Raw genomic sequence first — 15,799 nt, forward strand, 5'->3', positions numbered from 1 at the left:
GCATATCATTTTTCTTTAATTAAATTCATCAAAGTATATTTAAACAAAAAACTTTATATGTATCATTTTGGTATATTTTTTTTCATCTTTTATTTTTACATACATTAAAAGTAATTGATAAACAATGAAAATATTTATATTTTATATTATAAAAAATATACAGAAAAATTTAAACAAAATGTACAAACATTATTTTCTCATTTAATAAAGGATTCCGCTAGGGAGACAATGAAATATGCATACAATGCCTACAATGGGCTCTTTATTAGGCCCAAATTGAAATTAAAGCTGAAAATTAATTCTAATCCTATTATGGCTGTTTACTAAAATACACCACCAAATTTTTGCTATTTCCACTTTTTTCCCAAATCCCCAATCCCTTTTGTTACGCTGTTTCTCCTTCCCCCCACTCAAACCCTCCCAATTCGCTGCAGAGCCCCTTGACGGCACTAGAACCCTGAGCCCCGCAACCTGCAACCGAGGAAGGTCACAGGTGAACGCAAGTGACCTGTGCGTTGCCCTCAAGTTCGGCGCCATCGCTGAACATCTGGCCTTCGCTGCAACTTAGTTGCCGGGCGAGACGCCACCGATCAGAACTGCCGCCAGGGTATTGGATGTTTGGTGTTCATGATAGATTTTTTTTGTCCCTTTAATTGGATGAAAACTGTAGTAAGTAATCAGATTGTTGATTTTCACATTCACATGTATCCATGCTTATTATAGTTTTTATTTTATTTAGATGTTTTTCTTTTTTGTTAATTCTTTCATGGTTTGTATTTTTTTGTAAAATAATGCATGTATGATACGAATACTGGCTTCTAATATGAGATATCAAATACCAATTTTAAGTGATATAGATACTACTTACTAATTACCATAGACAGCATCCAATATTAAACAGTACAAGGTAGTGAGGCCAATATTAATGCACCAATCTCCAAAAATGAATAAATATTGCTGAAGGAAGTGTCTAATAGATGATTACGTGAGCAATATTTTTTTAAGAATTTTAATATGTTTGGCTAAACAAGTTTCTGTCATTTCCAGGTTTACTATATAATAACAGGTTTAAGTGTTTAACCGTATGGGGTTAGAAAAACCAGATGTTGATGGATTCAGTTTTAATTCTGTACTCAGCTACTCTTAATCCAGTTATGGTAGTATATATGTCATTATATTTTGGCTTTATTTAAACATGTAAAGCTTCGAGCCCATTTTATAATTTTAGTTCAAACCATACTTGCACAAATATAACAATAACTCCACTTAACTCAGTTTTCTACCCTTAGTTATGTCACAACGCAAGCCAAAATCTAAGCCATAAAATACCAAGCCTTTTTGCTATCCTATATTAGTCGAAGTCTAAATGCCTATAAAGCAACACAACAAAATATTGACTGGATTAGTCAAATATTGACTTGATTCTTTAAATGTTACATTGTCGTGTTATCTATCTTATTTATTGGTTATTAATTTGAAAACATATTGCAGGTATCAGCGGCATGACATTAGATTGGTTTTTATTTTTTTTCCTGTGCAATTAGAGGGACATAACCGTGGATCCTATATAATTATTGTTAAGTTGTTGTGATTGTATTTTTTTGGATTCTCTTAAGCATAATGATTGAAAGTGAAAGTTACCATCTAGAGAGTTGCTATTATGACATTTTTTAATTATGAATGTATTCAAGGATATATGTTTTTCATTTTTCTATTTTGAATGAGTTGAATTGGTAAAGCATTGCCGTCATGATATTTGATCTTGGGACTAGTTAATTTGATTCATTTTGAACAGATGCAACAGTGAGCTAATGGATGAATGTGAAACCTGACAATTTCTTGTTCTATGATAATGAACATCCAGTTATATGAAGAAAATGAACATCCAAAATCAAGCAAAAATGAACATCCAGATTGACTGAAAATACTGTAGCGTTATTTTTTCCCCTATCACGACCAGATATTCACTAAATTAACGTGTTAATGAAAAAGCTTTTGCAAACCACGATAGTCAGTTAAGTCATAAATAACATTCTTCACATAGAAATAGGGAGTCAATAATAACCATCCGCATTCACAAGTAAATTGAACATCTGATCGCCTACAGAAATGAACATTTCACGTGTCTGTTTGAAGATAACCATGTAGCCAAAATTCATCTCTTCACTTTCAACCTCAGTAACATTCAATAGTAGCATGACCTATAATCACGAAATAAACACTCAAATCAAATAATGGAAACTATTTAGATAAACAATTAATAAATGAGATGCAAAAAAATCCTCTCTAAACTCTATAGAGAAAGATACACAAATATAACTGAACCACATCATTCTACCCATATTAACTTGGAAAAAAATGCATCAACATCACCTATTGATAGTAACTAAATTACTTATTTTATTTTACCTATTATATAAGCATTTTAACTACCCATATTCTCTGTGCTACATCACACTGTGTACCACCAATATCAAAAGGCAACACATGCACTTATTTCATTACTCAGTTGCATTGTTAATGCATAGGCTATCTATCATGTATACTCATACATATATTCATAATCTAAACATGCATGCTTCTTTTTATTCTATTTAATTTACATTTTCAGCAAAACTCTTAACAATAATAATGCAGTAAGTTCTATTTTATATTATTTAAAAATATACTACACTAATAAGATTCATCCAGGTCTCTAAGCATTAAGCATATCATGGGTGATTACTTATCAACTAGTCACTTAGAGCATATATTTTCAATTGTGAAGTGAGTTGTGACCAAATTTATTTGTTTTTGCATGGCATAGAGGCATAAGGATAGGAATTTAAAATAATCTAATGGCAACTATGTGGAATGTTTAAAACATACATGAATAGGTAGTTTTATTCAATTCACTTGACTAAACATGATATGCACTTCTTAAATTACACTAATCAAATGACCAAATTTAAAATTTTAAACCAATTTGGTGTTTAAACAAAACTAATAATCAAGTGCCATGTCAAAACTCAATCTAAACATCATTAAAAATAGCCTAACATTACACAATTCTGAATTATAATGCCTAAAGATAACAAAATTTAAGACAAATGCTGGCCAAACATAAGAATTAAACAAAAAGTTTCATTCAAGCATTTCATCGAGCATATGGTGTGCACAATATGTAAACAGAAATTTTAAACTCAATTTAAGCAGCAATCAATCCAGAAAAATCGACCATCAAATATTTTGGAATTCAAAAAGTATCAATCTATTAATCTAAGCCTAATCTAAACACTAAAAGCAGAATTAAAAATTAGTTAAAATAAATAAACGAAAGAACACGGACAAAAGGAAGCATGAAACCTGCGTTGGTAAAAAGGGAAGAATGAAAAAAGAGGGGTAGCAGAGGCGGTGTTGCAGCGGCACAGAGCTCATCCACTCTGGGTTGCATTGAGGTTTTTTGCTGGGATTGGGCTTTGCACAGAGACCAGGGGTAACGTACAGGGGATTGAGGAGAAATGAAGAAAGAGGGAAGAAAAAGAAAAGAGAGGGAAGAGAGAGAGGGTAGGCAACGGTGGTTGCTGGTGGTGATGGCGGTGGTGCCGGATGGAGGGCTGAAGCGACGAGATTCTCGGATTAATTGAGAGAATGGAGGTCACGCCGTTTTGAGGGAGAGAGTTTGTTGTTCTGATTCTATAACTGACGGTAATCCTAATTTGTTTCAAATTTCAAATTAAAAAGAAATCAAAATTAATTAATTACCCATCATTTAATTTTAATTTCAATTAAATCCTATTGTATATATTGTACAATAAAAATATTGTCTCCTCATACTTTCCCTAAAAACAAAGAATAACAACACATCAATAACTAACACTTGATCCTATAATAAGTTCTTACTTCATCTACCTAATTTTGCATTGCTTGTCACACATGTCACTAGAGTCTTCTCCCTTAACATTTCCCCCTCCCCCTCTCTCACTCTCTCAACATGTCACAAGATCCGAAAGTGAGAAAGGTCATGGACCATAGAATTCTTTAGCCAAAGCTACCGGTAAGCACGCAAATACGTATGTGCACGCAAATACGCAAATACGCAAATATCTTTTATTTTCATCTTTCATTTTTTCTCCTTTTAGTGTTTGTTCTTCTTCATTTCATGTTCAAACCCTAAAATTTTATGCCCTTTCATGCTTTTACATGTCTTAGACGTATCATAAAAGTTATTGATCATGTACTTGCTTGCTCAACCATGCTTTCTGTGTTTTTATTTTTTCCATAGGCTTTCTCCTTCCAAATATTTGAAACTTCTTCAAAATTCAACCCTTTTGTCTCCGGCATATAGAGAATCACAAAAACTATTGCAACACAAGCAACTGCCAAAAGAATCATAAAACTCTCACCAAGCCCAATGACATCTACAATTGAAAGGAAGCTAATGGACATAATCACACTACCACCCAATTAATTGTTGCAGACATGCCACCACATATTCCTCTATATTCTTCAGGGTATATCTTTGTGTTCACAGCCCAAGGAACAGGACCCATTCCAGGTGCAAAGAATATAATGTACAAAGCCAAACCCACAACAGCAAGCCACCCATAAACTAAACTCGGGTTGCCATGTCCTCTAACATAACATGAAGCAGAGAGTAGGATCAAGGCTCCAACTACACCTGTTAAACTACTGAGAGTTAGCTTCTTTCGACCTACAATGTCAATAAGGTAAATTCCAAGAATTGTGCCACCGGCATTAATTGCAGAAACAATAAGGGATAAGAACAAAGCCAATTCGTTTGATTTGAATCCAGCTAATTGGATGATTGTTGGGCTATAGTACATTATAACACTAATTCCAGTAAGTTGTTGGAATGCTTGAAGTCCAGCCCCACATATGAATGCAAATCTAATTTCTTTCAACTTGAATACATCACTGTATTTAACTTTGACCTTATCCCTTTGTTCTTGCTTTATGTGAGCTTCAAGAATTTCTATTTCGTCCTCCAACCGAGGTGATTGATAGATCTTAGAAAGAACATTGGTGGCTTCCCCTTTCCTATTCTGCAAGTTAAAAGGAACTAAGCTTTTAGTTATTGTACCAAAAGGAAATCAACATAAGGATTTATTTTACCTAGATTTTATATATGACTACTAACATAAAATTGTTTTCATGTGAAAATGATAGTTGAAAATTGTTAAATGATAATTTAGTTAGTTAACTTTAAAGTTTACATTTATAATTTAAGATTTAGGTTTTAAAATTTAAGATATACAAAATAATTTTAAAAAAATTGGTTGATGCTGGCTGAAAAAATTAGTTTCCTAGCATTACTATTTAGTTGAATACGTCAAATTATCTAACAATTACCACTTATTATCTTAGCACAGAGACAATTTCACGTGAATGATCACTAATCTCATATCATCGTTTACCTTCAAATAAAGCCATCTTGGGGATTCAGGGAGAAAGGCCATAAGAACCAATTGAATGATAGCTGGTGTACCTGCAATTCCAAGCATCCAACGCCATGTCCCAGGAACCTGCATACATAATTTCGCTGTTAGAAAATCAAGAATGTAGATGAAGAAAAAAGTATTAGTATTGGTATTGTTGGTTAAAGGGTTGGGTATACTTACTCTAGTCAAACCATAATTGATGACAAAGGAAAGAAATTGCCCAGTTGTAATCATAAAACAATTGATACTAACTAATCCACCTCTTATTTCAGATGGCGATACTTCTGCTATATACATAGGAGCAGTAACAAAAGCGAAACCTACACCTAGGCCAACAAAAAATCGGCCCACTATGATAAGAGTTGGATTTGGTGCGACAGCGATAAGGAGTGATCCTAATACAAAACAAATATCTACGATAATAGTGGCAACCTTACGTCCTAAGAAATCATTAATGTAACCACCAATGGCGGCGCCAAAAATTGCACCAATTAAGGCCATGGCAACAATTAGTTCCTGCAAATATACAAAAAAGAGAACATATAATTGGTGCAAAAGGGAACTCTAATATAGTCCTATTGGTGCATATAAAATTTTTGTATCTTAGTTATAATTGCGTGAATTCACCATTTAGATAATACGGCATACCAATTCACAATTTATTTGTGTAATGAAACGCTATATGTACATTTTTCACATCAAATATTTTTAATGTGATGTACTGTATAACACATACTGATTTTTGTACCGAAATGAAATGCATTTCATGTAACTATGTTCATAGTTACAAGCTAAAAAATTAAAGAAAATGAGAAAAAAAATCAAGTTTCTCCCACTCTTACTTGAAGAAAACTACTATTCTTTATAACTTCAAAATCATCTTTTATGTACAAGAGAGCACCAGATATCACACCTGCAAATGAAAACAAACTATGAGCTATATCATTTTGTTTCCTTTTTTCTTTTTAACCAATGAAAGGGTACAAAGTATGCATATGTTTATACCAGTATCATAACTGAATAGAAGGCCACCAATACCAGCCGCAAAAGTAACTCCAACAACGTAAGAATTTCGGAAAAAGGATATTTTGTGCTCTGGATGCTTCTCCAAATAATCAGAGCTTCCTGCTTTAATCGACACGGATATATCAACCACCATTATTACTAGCGCGCTTGATTAACTAGTTGTAAATTGCATGTTATTCCATGAGATCGGATATCGTTTTATAGACAATAGGGTTGTTAAATTTAGAAATTTTGTTGAACTTCTTATTCTCTTAAAAGTAGTTGATGAGCATATATATGATAACAACATTTGTTTCTTTTGTAAAGGAATAGTTTTGTGCTGATGTTAAGATGCAACTAGATTATTGTTCCTTTTTTATTTCTTTTGCTAGCTTTCTGTTATTACTCTGTCAAAACAAACATGTACTCAAATATCTACATATGTTGAATTGTCATTTTAGGTCCTTAATTTTCTTAATTTAGATTATTTTAATTATGTGTTAATATCATTAAATAACTTTCTATTTTTGTCTAATCGCATATATTTATAATATTCATGTGGGTGATTAAGTGAAAATTATTTGTTCATGTATTGATATGTTAATTAGATGTCTGTAAAAATCAATTTTACACTGATATTTATATAAATTAAATCCAAATAATTAATAAATCTGAATCATACAAATTATTTGCATATAGTTTCTTTGGAGAAATGTTAGTAACAATATTTTTTTATCCATATTAATTAATATTTTTAGCCAATATTTTTTTATATTGTTAGGAGTTAAGTTTAATGTTTAAAATTTAAAATTGTGTATTTAAGATATAGAATATTAGTCAAATATTAATTAAAAATAATAAATTTTATTAATCATATAACATTGTTGTTTTGTTATGTTAACTTGAGTTGGGAATATATTTTTTTGGTGAACTTTTAAAGTTGGTGGAAATTTTTTCATATAATGTAATATAATCTATTTTTTATAATTCAGTCATGTATAATTTAATATCGTTGTGTAATTATTATTATCCGTCATATTTGGGTGATAGAATAAATGAATGTTTGTACTTATGAAAGATGAAAACGCTAACATATGTACCCATGATGGATCAAAACTCATCTTGCACCTACGGAAGATACACTCCGTGTGACAAAAGTACCCTGTCTTGGATATGCACTTGCTTCGTGGTTATTCGAACTTACGTGGCACTCCAACCCTCCAAAGCTCTATCTACATGGAAGGCTACGGTGGTATATGATTGTTTGATAAGGTTCTAATCATCAAATTGAAATCCTAGAAAGTTATCTTCCCCAATTCGAACCCTACCTCAAAAATTGAAACTTGTTGAATTTCATAGTGTCAAGTGCACCCACGGTTAGAAAGAATAACATCGTAACCCCTGAAATATCTTTGCGTAGATTTAACTCTGCTGTAAATGATAGAAGTCACAACAATGCTTTAGATTTGAAAAAGATGAAGGAGAAGAAGCTCGACAACAGATGCCTCTGTGGGAGGGAGGTTGCGTTGATGGAATTTGGCACAATGACAAACCTTAATAGATGGTTCATCCGATGTCCTCTATGGGCAGTAATGGCCAAACACTATTATTGTTGAGGTTAGAAATTTATTTTCAAATTTTAGTTGACATTTGGGCGCGTCTTTTGTATTTTTTCATAGAAGAGACTGCAAATACTTTGTGTAGGTGAATGAAATTGAAGAAGGATGGGAGGGCCTAGCAAGATCTTTAGCTAAAAGAAATTTGGAGTATTCTTATGCAAGGCATGAAGATAAGTTGACTATCACTGCAGTTGGAAAAAAATCTTCAAGCATCCTCAATGATGGCTAGGAAGATAGACAAATTTAGGGGCGAAATTAGGAAAATTAGAGTGTTGCTTTCAACCATTGCTTTGGGGCTAGCATTTTGTTTATTTTGTGAGTTGTATTTGGTGATGAAAATATAAGATTGGTATAATTTGGGATTTTTGTTAATCGTGAGATATGTGAATTTTTTTATGATCTTGGCATGACATGATGTCTAAGTCATTCTAATGTTTTTTTTATTTCTGATACATTGACATAGACACCCACATATGAGAAACTTGATGACATTTAATTTCTGATACATTGACATAGACACCCATGCTTTCAATTTGTTGTTGCCATCTAAATTAATTTTAACAAACTTTATCTCTGAACAATGCCAATCTAAATGCACATCAATCTCTATTTTCTTCTTAAGGAGCCAATAATAAGCTGAAGATGTAACATAGAAACCTGATGGTTTTGGTTTCCAAACCCAAGTGTCTTCCAAAATCATATCAAAGTGCTGTTAGAAGAGTGATAAAATTAACAGTATCTTAGGGAACACTTGTACATAGATGCTGCAAGTTCCATTGATTATCAAGAACATGTGCATGGCAAGAACAAGAACAATTCAATTGAACATTGTATTTGGAGTTAGTTAATTTTGATTCTCAAAAATATAGTCATCACATAAGCCAAAGAAGGCAAGTGAGGAAGTGCATAATCCATCACAAGAAATCAAAACAAAACATTATTATCACAACCATTATAAATTGGAAAATCACATCACACCCTCAAAAATAGCGTAACTAACTCTACCCTTAAAGAGATCATGAAAATGCATAACAAAATACAAGAGTCTTGTATCTCTCTTTAGTATACCAAAACAACAAAAGGCAAGCATAAATAGTCTGCGAGCTATCTTAAGTACATGAAAATACGAAAACATAAGAGTCTAAGAGTATCGAATTCCTCTCTTATATGAACGTTCACAAACACATCAGAACACGTAGTCTATGAAATTGGGGTTGAGTTACTACTCCCGCTTGAGACACCATTTTTTGCTTCGCTTAATGCACCTATCCTACCTCGACCTCTGCCTTGACCTCTATCTCTAACAGTTGTGCCTCTGCCTCTAGCACTTGTCGTCACCCCAGGTGTAGGCATAAACTGCATGAAACGTGTGGTTGTCCCTACACTAGCACCTTGCAGTGGATGAGGTATAGTTTGAGAGTTGTGTGTGGAAGGGGTTATAGATGGATGGTTGGTAGATGGTGTAGGTGTTTCATGTGTTTGTACAATCGGAGGAGGTCGCCTAACATTTCTCCTTTCAAGTTGTTGTTGCCATCTAAATTGTTGTTTCATGTGTAGATGGATGGTTGGAAGATGGTTGGCATTTGGGTATATTTTTTGCACAGTAGATATTAACCCCTAACAGTATACAGTAAAATAAGTAGTTCAAGAAGAAGCATATATAACAATGATCTGAATCAAATTCAACAAATACATATATCTTGAATCACATTTCAATAATTATGTAAATAATGTTCAACATGCTTCAACACTTATCATCTCAAAGCTTTGTGTTTCTTAAGAATCCCCATTTTCGCGTCAAAGGGAAAACATTTACTTTCGATATTCCAATATGGTAACAACAAAGGGAAATAACAAGATCAGTAATGTTACTGAGATTTCATATCATTCAAAACATAAATCTATATATACATGCTTAAAATATCAATGGCGTCAAAAGTATTCATGTAATTGTTTTTGTTTAAAATATTTATCAATGGTGGACAAATTACCAAAAATATTATTCATCACTATAGTTTGAACTTCAACCGGAAATCAATTCGGCTTAATAAAGACATAATTTCCATTCACCAAAGATGCTATATATGCTAGAAAGCAATAGCTCAATCTAATAAGCTCCACTCCATTCAAGTTCCACAATTCCACGGCCATTAGAGAACAATGTAATAAAAACCGAAACTTTTGCTATGGATGTTATTTTATACAACTTCTGAAGTGTTAGGAAGACTCATATTACCATGAGAGACATCTTTATTAGAAAATATACCAAGATTTTAATATTAATACACACAACATTCAACAAGGACCTATATCAGATTTCAACAAGCATCTAAACAAGATTCAACAAGTACCTCAATCATAATCATAATAAGTCCCTAACCAAATTTCAAGAAAGACCGAAATCAAATTTCAATAATTATTTGGGTTCAATAATCAGATTTCATGAACTATATTTCAATTTTGTATCTAAATTAGATTTCAATAATCAGAGTTCAATAAGTCCATAAACCAAGATTTAAGAAAGACCTAACTTAGATTTCAATAATTATCTAAATAAGGCTCAACGATAACCTAAACTCAAATTTCAATAATTATCTATTTGTATTGGGTTCAATAATCAGATTTCATGAACCAGATTTCAAGAAAGACCTAAATCAGATTTCAATAATTATCTATTCGGGTTCAATAATCAAATTTCAATAATCAGATTTCAATAAAGACCAAAATCAAATTTTAATAATCAGATTTTATTGAGTATCTAAATCAAAGTTCAACAAGTTCATAAACCAAACTTTCAGAAAAACCTAAATCAGACTTCAATAATTATCTAAACAAGGCTCAACGATAACCTAAATCATAACCAAATTAAGTCCCAAAAACATATTTCAATAATTATCTAAATCAAAATTCAATAAGTTCCCTAGCTAAACTAAATTTCAATATATGACATTCAATAATACGCTATATTAGATTTCAATAAGTACATGAATCAAATACAATGAGATCACTAAATCAAAATCAACAACTAATCAAAAGAAGTACCTTCTGCATATCTGACATGAGGTTAAACCCGTTTGCCTGAAAATCTCCAACATCTTCCTCAAGTATCTCTAAAAATCACTTCCAACTTTCTTTGTTTTTTGATTCTATAGTTGCATAGGCAATAGGGTATATATGATTATTTGCATCATGTCCTATTGCTGTTAGTAGCTGACCCCCGTAATATCTTCTCAGAAAGATTCTATCTAACCCTATCAATGGTATACAACCACCCACAAATCTCTTCTTCCATGCATCAAAACATACATAGATCCTAAGAAAAAGAGGATTTGAATCAGATATAGGATTCGTGTGTATCCTTACGATCGAGCCAGGGTTAGTCTTCAGTATCTCGTTAGCATAATCACAAAGTCTTGCATGCTGTGCAATCTCGGAACCCTCAATCCTCTCCTTTGCCTTCTTCATAGATTTGTAAATTTTTCTCTTGTTGATCATCACATCATACTCAGCTCTGAAGTATTCGTCATCCTCTCTCATTATCAAGTTTGGTTGAACCGTTATCGTCTCTTCTAGCTCATCTATAACCCATTTTCTATCTGCTGACTTACAATGATTTTTTCTATTGTAGGTGTGTTCGTTTACAAAAGTCTTGACCTGATAACTTGCTGAAAATATTCTCTTGGCACAATATATTTGCCAAGGACAGTCCTCATCGTAGCATATAGCCTTGGATATGGTGAATCACAATGAGCAAAGAATATGCTTCTTCCAATATTGATATTAAACTTTTGGACTACCTTCCTAAAATGGTTGAGGGTTTCAAACTCCATCCCCAACACCAACCGCACCTGTGCTCTGAGAAAAAACTAGAGTCTGGTCAACATCTTCATCACTTGCTAAGCTTTGCAAGTCCTTTGACTCATAGCAATGATATCCAGCATTTTCATCAGAAAAAGCATCCTCATCAATGGAGACATAGAAGGTTAGAGGCTTGTTCGGATCAGGGTTCCGGATAAAGGATTGTCCTGTAGGGGGAGGCCTTTTTATTGATCTTCTCATGTTCACGTTTGGCCGTCCCTCAACCTCATCTGAAGGTTTGGTTTGATTATTTTAGGGAGTCCTATTAGAGTTAGAGGGTTGGACTAACTCAGGGATTGATTATGAAAGTGGTTTTCTATATGGCTGTGGGATGTATTGGGTCAGTTTTTCAGGTGCAGGATGGTCAGAGACATTGGTTTCAGAGGGTGGGACTAGGTCTAAACCATCAGTATGTATTGGTTGCTGGTCATGCTCAATAGGTGGTTGGGAAGGTTAGGATTGAGTTGATGGTGGCTCTTCATAGGATGATAAAGGTGTTGGACTTGCTATCTGTTGGGCCATAGTGACATTGTCCTCATTTTGGGCCTCAACTTCAGCTTGGTTATTTTTTTTCATGGGCTTTTTCCCTAGTTTGGGTCTCCTTCACAACTTAGACATGACCTACTATTTCAGCATCGTCATCATCTTCCACTACTATCAGTCTTCTTCTTGGACTCTTCTTTAGAGTTGAAACCCTTTTAGTACAACTCCTCATTTTCATCTTTGATGGAGTAATATTTTTCTCAACTAGCATAGGATGATCCACCAGATGCTTTGTATAGACATTAATTTTGTTACCGTTTTTCACAACTACCTCATACATTTTAACTATGTCCATATCAACCCTTAATAACCTCAACCCATTATCAAGCTCCTTTCCAGGTTCTAGCTAGTAAAATTTAGCAAAGACGTATGTTCAATGTCCTTCAGCAAATTAGGTATGAAAAAACCATTTATGGTATCAACGTTAACCTTCTCAATCTCTGTTACTTCTCCACCAATGTAATTAACCTTCCCATATGACCCTCTCTCAAACTGTCCTCTATGATTAATAGGCATAGTTATATGGACCTTGGTCATTTCTGGAAGTAAAATTAAACAATACAATCTAAAAAATATTGTCTATAACTGCAGCTAACACAAACCCTCAACCAACTATTCTAACAATTCTCAAACATATAAAATTAATCACAAGGTTCGATATAGAATCAATCTAACTAATGGCAATGACATACCTCTCTTCTTCGCGGATCAAAAGGAGTGGCGTCTTCGTTGTCGACGACGAAATGCCTAGTATGAGGCTCTACTCGCTAATCTATGCACGATTCTTTATTACGTCTTCATTATGACCGATTGTGCATGCTCTGGTCGTCTTTTCCAAATTAGAATGGAGCGACGATGACGATGAAGCTCTGCTAGGGCACAATGGATTCTCCCGCAAAATGTACTTCTTTTCCCAAACCCTTGGTGAAAAAAATTGTTCACATCCACATAGATAGGGCTTTAGAGGGTTGGAGTACCACGTAGGGTCGGATAACCACGAAACAAGTGCAGATTTAAGACAAGACACTTTTGTCACACAAAGTGTATCTTTTGTAGATATAAGATCAATTTTGATCTATCATAAATACATATGTCAACATTTTCATTTTTTATAGATACAAATGGTCATTTATTTTTAGATAATATTTATATATTTTGTAAAGCTTATATGCTAATCATTCATCAGTGACTAGTTGTATTTAATAAAGTTAATTATGTTAACTCATGTTGCACTCTGCTTAATATAGTTGTATAGTATACGGTTAATTAAAAGTTTTTATATTTAATTTTAAGTATGATAACTATAACATTTGTTTTTGTTAGTATATTGTAAAATTTATTTAAAGGTGAACTACTGATATTTTATAATATGTTCTATATAATTTAAAAATTTCATTACCATTTATCTAACAATTTGTTTTAAGAGTTTTAAATTACGAGATAAATTTTTATTTGTTGCTATAAATATAAACTAGATAATCATATATGAAATATAAGAAGAACTGTATACAAAAGGCTTTGAGATATCACTCTACTTTAAAATTGAAAACAGTCACTATGTCACTCTACCTCAAAATTGAAAATAGTCACTATTCCACACTTAGTAATGGATGACATTTGATATTCATCTCAAAATTGGAGCTACATGCAAATGCAAAACTAACCGTTTTTACTTCACACATTTATGAATGTGGTAAGCAAAACAAATATTTAAAATGATTCTAATTTTAGAAAATCTTAACATGGTCATATAACATTTCTCATCTCCCTAAAGATATTATAGCGTAGATCAGTTTAGAAACAAATTGCGACAAACATTTCTGCACTTTTCATAATTTTTGAGTTATGTAATAATAAGAGTGGCCGTAGTTCAATAAAAATTTCATAGAAGAGAGGAAAATATATGAAGATTGCAAGGAGAATCTGAATAAATATAAATTTTTATTCCTAGAATTAAAAAAATAAAACGAAGGAAATGACCTCTACAGATTTTGGAGCAACAAACTCTATCTTTCATAGATTCTTCTGTTTGGATTTACTGGCTATTGGCTACTGGCTAGTGCAACATTACACGCATAATTTATAATTCCTTTTATATTTGAACAACCACCATTTATATTTTTTTTCTTAATATTGTTTTTAACTCATTTTTCTCGATAATTATTCAGTTAACCTTTTCCTTGAGCCGAGTACCATTATGATATATATGATAAAATTTTATTTTTTAAATGAAATCAAAAGTAGCCATTTTTAGTTAAACAAAAACTCAATAAATACAAAAGATAGATATGAAATTACATTTTTGAATTATAAAAAAGTTAAAAAATAATTTCATATGTACATATGATGATTGAATTTTTTTTTTTTAAAAGTAGTTGTTATTTTGTGGAAATTTATTTAGTAATAGTAATTTAGAAAGTATTAATGGGTTATAAGTGATGGGACATGGGGTATGGAGGAGTGTTTGAGTTTGAGTTGAATAGAATAGAATAGAATAGAATAGAGAGTGAGGGAGTGATCCACGTGGTTGTGAGAAGTGTCCAACCCTTCTTAGCTTGTTGTGCAGATGGCTGAAATCAAAGGAGGCGCCGACGACGACATGGCTGACGGTATGCAATGCACCGACCACCCTTACAGAACGAATCCCGGCGGAATCTGTGCCTTCTGCCTCCAAGACAAGCTCGGCAAGCTTCTCTCCTCTTCTTTCCCTCTCCCCATCCGCCCTTCTTCCTCTTCCTCTACCTCCTCCCCTTCCCAACTTCCTCCGCTAACACTACTCATTCTAGAAGGCCACGCCTTCCTTTTCTCTTGGTCAAGAAGAAGAAGAAGAAGCCCTCTCCCAGCTCCTCCGCTGCACCCTCTGACGCCGCCATTCTCAAGCGCAGCAAGTCCACCGCCACACCGAGAAGACCACGCTCTCTCCTCGACCCTGACGACTTACTCATCCACGATTTCACTCCCAGGAAGAGGAATCACGGCTTCTGGTCCTTTCTCTACCATTCTTCCAAGTCCTCCAAGAGCTTCAGGGACACCATCTCAGAAACTTCCAAGCCAAAGGAAAATAGCAAGTGCTGCTCCGGTTCTTCTCTCATGGCCAGAAGGACCGACATTGTTGTTGTGGAAGAAGATAACACTCCCAACAGTAGCCACTCCACCGCTTCCTTTGAGCGCAAGGTTTCCAGATCCAGATCTGTTGGCTGTGGTAGCAGGAGCTTCTCCGGCGACTTCTTCGAGAGAATCTCCACCGGTTTTGGTGACTGCACTCTCCGCCGAGTGGAGTCTCACCGCGAAGGCAAGCACAAGCAGGGGTCGTCTTCTTCTTCCGCTGGCGGC

The 15,799-nt window shown here is 33.7% G+C and overlaps 1 protein-coding gene and 1 pseudogene across 1 annotated transcript in view; one reads left to right on the forward strand and one right to left on the reverse strand.

The window, feature by feature from the left end:
* Nucleotides 1-2,054: 2,054 nt before the first annotated feature.
* On the reverse strand, nt 2,055-6,600 carry LOC107464423 (inositol transporter 1-like; annotated as a pseudogene).
* An 8,304-nt stretch (nt 6,601-14,904) lies between these two features.
* LOC107464030 (uncharacterized serine-rich protein C215.13) overlaps nt 14,905-15,799 on the forward strand; it is a gene marked incomplete in the record, with an annotated part of 1,680 nt that continues 785 nt past the window's right edge. The window contains 2 exon segments of the mRNA XM_016082932.3: nt 14,905-15,219; nt 15,222-15,799. Coding sequence (XP_015938418.2) covers nt 15,033-15,219; nt 15,222-15,799 — 765 coding nt within the window.

The sequence above is a fragment of the Arachis duranensis genome, chromosome 1 (genome assembly GCF_000817695.3).
Source record: "Arachis duranensis cultivar V14167 chromosome 1, aradu.V14167.gnm2.J7QH, whole genome shotgun sequence".
Classification (NCBI taxonomy): Eukaryota; Viridiplantae; Streptophyta; class Magnoliopsida; order Fabales; family Fabaceae; genus Arachis; species Arachis duranensis.